We start from the raw sequence: 9,321 nt of genomic DNA on the forward strand, positions 1-9,321 counted from the left end.
CATCTATTTCTAATTTACATTACCTTGCTGTGTTTCATATATCTGTATAAACTGCCCTGAGTTCTTCCTGGAACAAGATGAGTGCAAATAAATGTCCTGTGAGCAAAGCAGAAAGTAAGGTAAATATGACATTTTCACTTTAATGGAATCTGCAAACAGGATTAATCTGATGTTTATTACTTTATGTCATTCATGGACTTCTGAGAATCCTTCTGAGCAGAATGTCTGAATATAAAAAATAGTTACTGTAATTTGGCTGAATAATGGCACCCAAAGATATCAGGTCCCAATCCCTGGAACCTCTAAATGTTACCTTATATGGGAAAAGAGTCTTTGCAGATGTGATGAAGTTAAGGATCTTGGGATGGGGAGATTATCTTGGATTATCCAGGGTAACTCTAAATGAAATCACAAGCATTCTTAAAAGAGAGACAGAGGGAGATCTGGCAGACAGAAGAGAAGGCAATATGACCACAAAGGCAGAGACTGGAAAGATGCAGCCAAAGAATACCAACAGCCACCAGTAGCTGGAAGAGGTAAGGAAAAATTATTCCTTAGAGCATCCAGAGGGATCGAAGCCTTGCTGACATCTTAATTTTGGTCCAGTGATAGTGACTTTGGACTTCTAGCCTCCAAACTGTGAGAGAAAACATTTCTGTTGTTTTAAGCCACTAAATTTGCAGTAATTTGTTACAGCAATTATAGGACACTAATACAATTATTAATCTGAATATATACAAGTGTTTAGTGAAATTTTGCCTTTTAACATTAAAGACAATGGGAAAGACAAAAAGTTATTTCCTAGAGTAACGAAATATTGAAAGGTAGTTCAAAAAGATCAGGAACTTTTTACTTTAAAGGACTGCCATATGTTTCAGGAAAATGCTACATTCCTAAATAAATTCTCTCTCTAATATATCATTTTTATGAAAGCAAATTCTCTACTACCAGGAAAACAACTGGCAACGTTGGCCTCCTGTGGGCCTCTCACTGCATACTGTTCTCCAGGCCCTCTTCGGGGAATGGCTCTGCTCCTAACCCCACTTCTGTGTTTCACCTTCTACCAAAGTCAAAGAACATATCTGCAGCATTTCACTTAGGGAAACGTTTCTAGGACCCGCTGCTGCATTTATGGAGCGATGTGTACAAATCATGTCCATAGCATTTGTGTGGGGGGTGGTCCCCTGCAAAGTACGTGGGGATATCTTATCAGCAGCTGACCACTTAACCTCACTCAGTTTTGCTTTTCTCTAGATCAAGAGGCAGAAAGAGAAGCCATCCCCACTCTAGATAATTCTAAAATAAACGGTGTTGAGGATAGAAACTTGCATTTAGGAAATCACAGGACTCTCTTAGAATCTAAGAGGCAGTTTATTTAGCCAGAGAAATGTGCCAAGGGGCAAGAAGATCTTGAACTTGATGTTACAAGAAATTTACATCTTTGACCTGTTTCCTTTCTGGAGAAGGGGAAGGACAACACTACTTAGTTCATGAGACTGTTGTGAGGAAGAAATGAGTCAATACATGTAAAGCACAAAGAGTAGAAACAGGGACACAGTAAACAAACTCTGCTGGTTTGATTGTCACCTACTAGGCCGGGACATTTTTCAGGCTCTTGCTACACTGTGGCCCTCTTCTTATCATTAAGATGCCTGCAATTTTACATTTTACTTATCAAATAACTATCAAATTAATGTCCATCTCTTCCTCTACTGTAAATTTCATGAAGCAGAGATCAAGGCCATGTTTGTTCCTCCTAGCACAGTGCTTGGCCAAGGAAAGCACTGGAGTATTTGTTAAGTATATTTCTCAAGTAAAGCAAACGAATAACACTAGTGGGTCCAACCTGTAGTTTCAGAAACCTGATGAATGTTTCCTATCTGCTGTAGTTTTTCTCCAACCTCACTGAGTAACAGATTCACCTGGGAAGATTTCAAATATAGCCATGCCCAGGCCCCAGAGATTCCAATTTGATTGGTCTGGAATCTGCCAGGGCCTGTATTTAAGACTGCAAATGATTCTAATCTGCAAATCAGGTTGGAAAGCTCCAGCCTTGTTTCCACCTGCTTCAGTTTAGGAGTGAAGGCCTCCAACCTGACTTCTGCTTTTGAATTTGACCAACAACCCTTGGTTGAATTCTCCTTTCCTATTTAGAGAGTGGGGAAAAAAATACTGGAAGTGGCAGCTTTATGCACAGGATCTTGGCTGATGGTAAGAAAGAGGATGGTTTGTACTGTTCAGACCATCGTAATCCTGGCAGCAAACCTGTTGGGTGGCTCCAGGCCCAAGTATCTGCCAAGTCGCTCACACGCAGGACGCTTAGGCCTCTAAAGGGCGAGCACATACGGGCATGAACCTCTGCTTCCTTTTTTTTTTTTTTAAACGGGTTTTTTATTTATTTTAAAAAGCCGTCACAGGATTTCCCGCAGTGTGTTAGAAAGGTGGTGGTGATTGTTTTAAAGGCTGAACTCTGCCCCCCATCCCTTCTTGGCGTTGCTCCCAAGACAGACTCCAGAGTCCGTGTCCTTCCTACCAGTCTCCTGCTTCACCTCCGCCCACCTCTGTTTCTTTCCACCGACCATTTACTTCCACTCTTGTACGGTTCCTTCGGGATTCCCTAACCCTCGTCCGTGTGTGACCCCAAGACACCAGGTGAAGCGGTCTCGGGCTCCTCGAGCGGGCGACCCCAGGAGCTGGGAGCGTGGCGGCCAGACCGTGGCCGGCGGCCCTGCGCGCCTGGGGAGGCAGAGGTCGCTCCCGACCGTGGGAAACAAGGACACCCGTGTCGAGCTGCTGAAGATCAGCGGGCGGTAACGCTCTCCCGGCCTCGGAAGGCAGGTCCCGGCCCTGCAAACCCCTCGCGTAGCCGGGAGAGCCGGGTCCCCGCGGAAGCACCGCCGCGGCGCGCGCCGCGCTCAGCCCGGGAGTTGGGAGCCGCGGGACGCGAGCCCACCGCTCAGGGCAGGAGGGTCGCGCTCCCCACAACTCCCCGCGGGAAAAAGGGAACGAAACGCGGACTCCGGTCCCTGCCCAACAGGTCCTTTGGGCGCCCACGAGGTTCGGGAAGCGTGTGGGCGACGGGCTGGGAAAGAAGTAGAGCCTTCCGCTGGCGCATTCCCTGCGGAGGGTCCTCTGCACTTCATGCGTCCTTCACTGGTCCCCAGCCCCACAGCAAATCCTGAGTTTGGGGAGCAGGAATTGCCCCGCAGGCGCGGGTAAGAGCAGAGTTGCGGACGTGTGGAGCGGTCACCCATCCGCTCGGTCCGGGAGCAAAGTTAGGTGATGCAAGGAAAGGGCCTTTACGCTCCCCAGGGCCTGACCCTCAGGGCGGTCGGCGACCACTCACCTCGTGCCTGCGCCTCCATGGTGGCCGACCTCGGACTGAGCGCGGCGGGGACGCCCGGCGCTTGGAGGAGAAGCAGCAGCGGGGCCCGAGCTCGGAACGCAGCTGACACAGCCCCTCGCGTCCTCTCCCGGCACGCTCGTAGCGAGCGCAGCGCTGAAGGGGTGGAGACCGCGCAGCTACCTCCGTCTGCCCGCCTCTGGTTACCTCCGCCCCTTCCAGTGCACCTGGGCCCAGGCCTCGCGGGGAGGGAGCCCACCGCTGGGCGCCACCTGCCGGCCGCTCCGCGCATCGGGCGGACGGCGCCCGCTCCGGGCTCGGGGCGCGTGCTCCGCCCTATGAAGGCTTGAGGTCGGCTGTGCCTTCACTTTTTTGTGTGTTTGGTTTTTTTTTAGTGAGTACATTTATTGATACCCATTTTATGTAGTTCAATGAAATAATCCACAAATTTAAAAACATTTTTCTTTTGGATATCACCATGGTCCATGTAAATACTTAACCGTCAGAATCGTCTGCAAGTAGCACTCCAAGTCACATGTTTAAGTTTACAGACCTGAATATACATATTTCATTAAACAGTGGCACTTATGTACTCAAGTGATCCAGTGGCTTTGGAATCTATGACTACTGGGCATGTGGGATAAAAATAATGTGTACGTTTAAATCAAGGGAAAGGGTATCAATCATCAACAAAAAGAAAAATTATGAATTAATATCCTAGGTGAAGAAAGTTCCACAGTTGACACTTGGTGTCAGAATGCTGGAGATGAAATTTTGTGTGTGTGTGTGTTTTGTTTTTGTTTTTGTTTTTATGGGACAGTTTATTGTGAATGATGTTGCTAGGCCAATGGCAAGATCCATGGGCTGCAGCACAGTGGGCCAGTGCCCTGGGGAGAGGAAGGAGGGTGGATTTACAATAAGGAATCATTGCTCCTGGTAGAAATACAGTGTTAGGTTCCTCTGACATTCTGGACCCCAAATTTTTGTCAACTGATCAGTATATAACTGTTTTATGTGTGTTTTTGTTTAAAGATACCTCATTTAATACATGCTGTTAACTCATTAACATTGAACTCCCCGGCCAACAGCGCTATTAAGCTTATTTAACTTAAGAAACCTGAATGAAACTTCTTAAGCTTATTTAATGTTTGCATTTCTCCCTAAGGCACAGACTGCCTTCTGGCACTTAGGATACCTGACAGCACTTCAGCACTAGGCTTGGGGGTCATTTTAAATAGCAAAATCACCCTCTATAACACACAAAAATAGTCTGTTTGTAGTCTGTGAGAAGGGCACTTGTTTATAATCTGAGTGCTGAAACAAGAAGGTGGAGCTTAGCCTTTTTAGACCTTTGCTGGGAGGTGTGCACCTGTTTACCCAAATTTTTCAGGCCTCTACCCTTGTCTGGGAGGGACCGTGAAAGCACTTTATTGATTCTGGTGTCACAAATAAATTTTTGTGGGGAGGCAAATTCACAGATATGGAATCTGCAAATAAAAAGCATCAACTGTGGATATATTTTCTAATCTGAAACCCATGGGCTGTACCTGTAAGTTGATGAAGCAGTCATATTTTCAGAGAAAAGACTAGAAACTTACAGTTCTGTTCCTGGCCTGGCCTGGCAATGTGACTAGAAAGCATGGCAGGGACTAAGAAATATCACCTCCTGTCTCACCTCCTCAGGTCTTTAGCTGTCACAGATCTTCCCCTTTTCTTCCCATCTATACCATCCTCATCTGCAAAATACAATGTAGTATTTACCTACATTTGGTCTTGAATAATTTTCTGTATTACTCAGTCTTTTTTCTCTCTTAGATGGTAAAGTCTGTCAGGGTCCGGTGTGAGTCTTATATTGAGCCTCTCATATTTCCTGCCAAAGAGCCTTATACAAATTCATAGCTAAAAAAAGATTTATTGAATAAACAATTAACTAACTAGTAGGTTCTACAGTTACTCTCAGAATATAGTCTAATAAACATTAATAGAATCTTACATTTTTGCTTGAAAGAAGGAATACTCATGATTGCCTGGCACATGTAGAAACACATTAGTGTTTTTTGTTATGTTGAAGATGTCCCTGATTTGTACTCAGTGCCATTAAAATTCCTCTATAGGGCTTCCCTGGTGGCGCAGTGGTTAAGAATCCACCTGCCAATGCGGGGGACACAGGTTCGAGCCCTAGTCTGGGAAGATCCCACATGCCGCGGAGCAACTAAGCCCATGTGCCACAACTACTGAGTCTGCATGCTGCAACTACTGAAGCCCGTGCTCCCTAGAGCCCGTGCACTGCAACGAAGAGTAGCCCCTGCTCTCCACAGCTAGAGAAAGCCCGAGAGCAGCAACGGAGATCCAATGCAGCCAAAAATAAATAAATAAAATAAATAAAGTTATATTAAAAAATTCCTCTATAGCGCACCAGGCATAGGGCTTTTAAATGGTTTTTGGTGATAGTGACCACGGATGCACCAAGTGATGAATCAGAATCGGTGATTAAATCACTTTTTAGAGTCTATTCCGCTGTTCTGGTCCTCTCTACGCTGGAGATTAAACACCAGGTTACAGCTGACTCCTAGCTGTTAAAAGGAGCTAAAAATAGTTAACGATGTTCTAGCTTGAGTCATCTAAACTTCTTCTAAACTCTGACTCATTTTTCTGATTTATAAAATTTTAAGGTCTGCCCTCTTAAACTCTTCTATCATTGTTCATAATAATGAAATATTGATATTAATTCAGAAACAGCTACTGAATATCTTCTACGTGGCAAGGACTGTGCTAGATGCTGAGGATACAGGTAGAGCCGTGATCCTTTTTACCCGGGGAGTTTATGGTCTCGTGAGAAGGAGGGGTAAAGAGATGCTTTATAAAGCAGTGCAATATAATAAGTCTGTACCAGAGTTAAGTCGAGTATGCATGTGAGAAATGAGGGAGGTCTCCTAACTCAGACGGGGGAGGAGATAAAGGAAGGTTTCTTCGGATGCTTGCCTCACCTGAGTCTTGTAGGATGAAGGAATTAACCAGGTTTGCTGTGTTATTCCCCACATAATGGTTTAGGCAAGGAAGACTGTGCCATGTCCTTCTTTTTCCTTGCCACTTAGGATGATGAATTTCCTTCACATCTTTAAAGCTTAGGAAAACAACCATCTTCACCCTCTTGTTCTTTGTCCCTGTAGATACACGACATGGAAAACAACGGGAGGGTGTTTGGTTAAGTCAATGAAAACCTGGTTCACTCCTCCAGAGTTGATCTTTCTACAGAGGTGGGGATGCAGTGGATATCTTAAGTGTCCAAAGGGAAGGTGTACTCAGCAGTCTTGCCTAAACGAGTCCTGGTTACTTGTAAGCTGCTGAGGGCGCCCTTGGGAGATGGGCAGAAAACAGAAATTTGAGGAAGGAAGGGGAAAGGACATAAAGCATGCTGCTCTGACCATGATCCTTACTAATACACTGAAGGAGAACGTGGCCTTTAGGGCTTCATTTGATTCCCACTCTGAAAATTACCATCTGTGTGTATACCGAGGCAAGGTTCTTCCCCTTTTTGTGCCTGAGTTTCTACATTTTGTGACAGCATGCTCTATGGGGTGTTGATTAGAGTGTTCTTTCCCTCCTATCCCAGGGACTAGAGCAGTTTCCCAGCCCACTGGTGCACCTGCACAACACCGAGGGGCTTTCAAACATTTCTGCTACCTGGATCCCACTCTCCAGACATTTTGATTTGATTAATTTTTGAAAGCTCTCTAGGTAATATTGATTGTGCTTCCAAAATTGAGAATGACTGTTCTAGAAACTGTCCACAGTATCTAAAGATAAAAGATATTAAAATTTGAGCTTTTAAATTAAAAAGTCACCCCTGAGGTAAACAGAATATAATGAAAAAGAAATGTGAACAGACGAAGAGAGGATTTTCTGCCCCTACTTCCAGAGGAGTTGGGGGAAAGGAAGAGAAGTCTGAAGGAGAGCTTAGGCATGGGTCTGTCTGTGTATCTAACCCTGCCCTTCCCTCCTCCCAGCAGAGCAAAGAAGACTTGGCTTTGACAATTCCATGGGGAGCTCTGATGGCCAGATAGTTTTGAGAAATGTTAGGACAGAATGAGTGTGACTTTGAATTTCCCACCCTTCCAAGCAGTATAGGAAAATATCTAGGAGTTCCCTTGAGACCCCTATGGGGTGTGGAAGTTAGGGGAGAGAGAACCAGCTAGTGAGCCCACATTCCCAGGAGGCTGGAGAAAGGGAGGCTCTGTGAGGGAAGAAATGGGTATGGCAGAATCACTCATGAAGACAGGAGGGGCTGCCCAAAGGGAGAGGCAGTTAGTGTCTGTGTGGGACATCTGTGAAGCCAGGGGCTTGCTGGGAACGCCCACATCATGCCACTGAGCAGGGCAAAAGGAAATGGGGAGAGCTTGGTGAGGAAGTACTCTGGGAAGGAACCAGGACTGTCTTCTCTCCATCTTCACAAAATTCTCAGTCCTCAGGGGGACTGGAGCATGTCTCCTGTTCAAGCCCACCAGCCAGAGAATTGGCCGCGGAGGCTGGGAGGAGATTAGTGAACTACCGTCCTGCCAGGACCGCTGATGTAGAAAGCCAAGAGGTGAGCATCAGAGGAGCGCAGCATGAGGCCGTCAGCTGGGGTCCACCAGGGCCCAGGGGAGCCTGACGTCTCTCAACCACAGCCAGGAAGATGGAGTTAAGTATGGAGTCATTTGGTTTTATCCCCGCCGCACACTCTGACAAAAGGAGCTGGTACCTAGAAGAGAGAGGGGCAAAAACACCAGACTAGGTTTTTCTCTGTATGTCTCCAACACACACACGCAAACACATCGAGAGAGAGAGAGAGAGAGAGAGAGAGAGAGAGAGAGATTTTCCAAGCAGTGTTAAGAGATGGGAGAAGAGGTTTACTTCGAGATTGAGGAGAAGACTAGATCATATACCAACATAAGACTGTTCTACTAACCAAAAACACCAAAATTAATGAATCTGGACCAGCTGCCTGTAAGAAAACCACTTGCCAGCCAGTTGAGGCAACAGTTATTGGAAAAATTCAAATACTTCAAGTTTATCCCTCAAAAACTCCTCAATAAATTGGTTATACTGTATAAAATCTTTCCCCAAAAAAACCTAGTGTACAGATTTTGTTTTTTCTAAGTTCCTCCAAAATTTCTAGACATATTCTCTGGATCATAAATTATGCATGAATGTTCAGAGGATTTAGAGGATAAAGCTGCTTTTTTTCATTATAAAGAGACATATTATTTAATTGTACCCTGAGGTTTAGTATGCACAAATACTAAAGCCTACTCTTTTAGACTTTAAAGCTTTAAAATATAGAAGCATTTTAAAATAGCAATCTCTAAAATACATTTAAAATGTAGTAATTTTTAAGGTCTTAATACAGAGTTTCTTAACCTCAGCACTGTTGCCATTTTTCACTTGCTAATGTTTTCTTGTCCCGTAGGATGGATAGGAGCAGCCCTGGCCTTTGTTCACTACGTGCCAGTAGCAACTCCTCAGCTGCGGCATCAAAAATGTCTCCAGACGTTGCCAAATGTCCCCTGGAGGGCCAAGTTGCCCCCTGGTGAGAACCATGACTTTAACTCTTTCTTGAAGGTCATTATGAATAGAAGCATGTGAATAGAAATGCTTACCCTGTGTAATATAGGGAGGCCCACAGTATAGGGAGCCCTCTGTGCCTAGCCAGGGAGGGATTCTTACCCATCATTTCCACACACAGCTGCTCTGGAACTTTCCTGTCGTCTTCTTCCCTTATCATCATCACTCCTCATCTGCTGCCCCAACAGATGCCATTATCCAAAAAAGGACTAAGAGGGGCTTTACCTCGTTCCTAAAGATAGAGGGGAAGAGAAGGAGAAGACAGAATGATCCCTGTGGTTTTTCTCTGTAACGCTGTATGAGGAAAGTAGTAGAAGTTCGTTCTCTTTTTTGAAGTTGAAGGGGTTCATATAAGTTCTGCCCAAGTACACACT

At 45.3% G+C, this 9,321-nt stretch overlaps 1 protein-coding gene across 6 annotated transcripts in view; it reads right to left on the reverse strand.

The window, feature by feature from the left end:
- TPD52L1 (TPD52 like 1) overlaps positions 1–3,551 on the reverse strand; it is a 97,235-nt gene extending 93,684 nt beyond the window's left edge. Inside the window, exon 1 of one of the 6 annotated variants that reach the window (XM_082474938.1) lies at positions 3,347–3,549. In XM_082474938.1, coding sequence (XP_082331064.1) covers positions 3,347–3,365 — 19 coding nt within the window. In that variant the 5' untranslated portion in view covers positions 3,366–3,549. Of the gene's footprint in view, positions 1–3,346 lie in introns of all 6 variants that reach the window. The other 5 variants (XM_082474940.1, XM_082474939.1, XM_082474943.1 and 2 more) reach the window with 5 other exon arrangements.
- Between the last annotated feature and the right edge of the window lie 5,770 nt (positions 3,552–9,321).

Source organism: Balaenoptera physalus (assembly GCF_965194825.1).
Source record: "Balaenoptera physalus genome assembly, chromosome: 9".
NCBI lineage: Eukaryota > Metazoa > Chordata > Mammalia > Artiodactyla > Balaenopteridae > Balaenoptera > Balaenoptera physalus.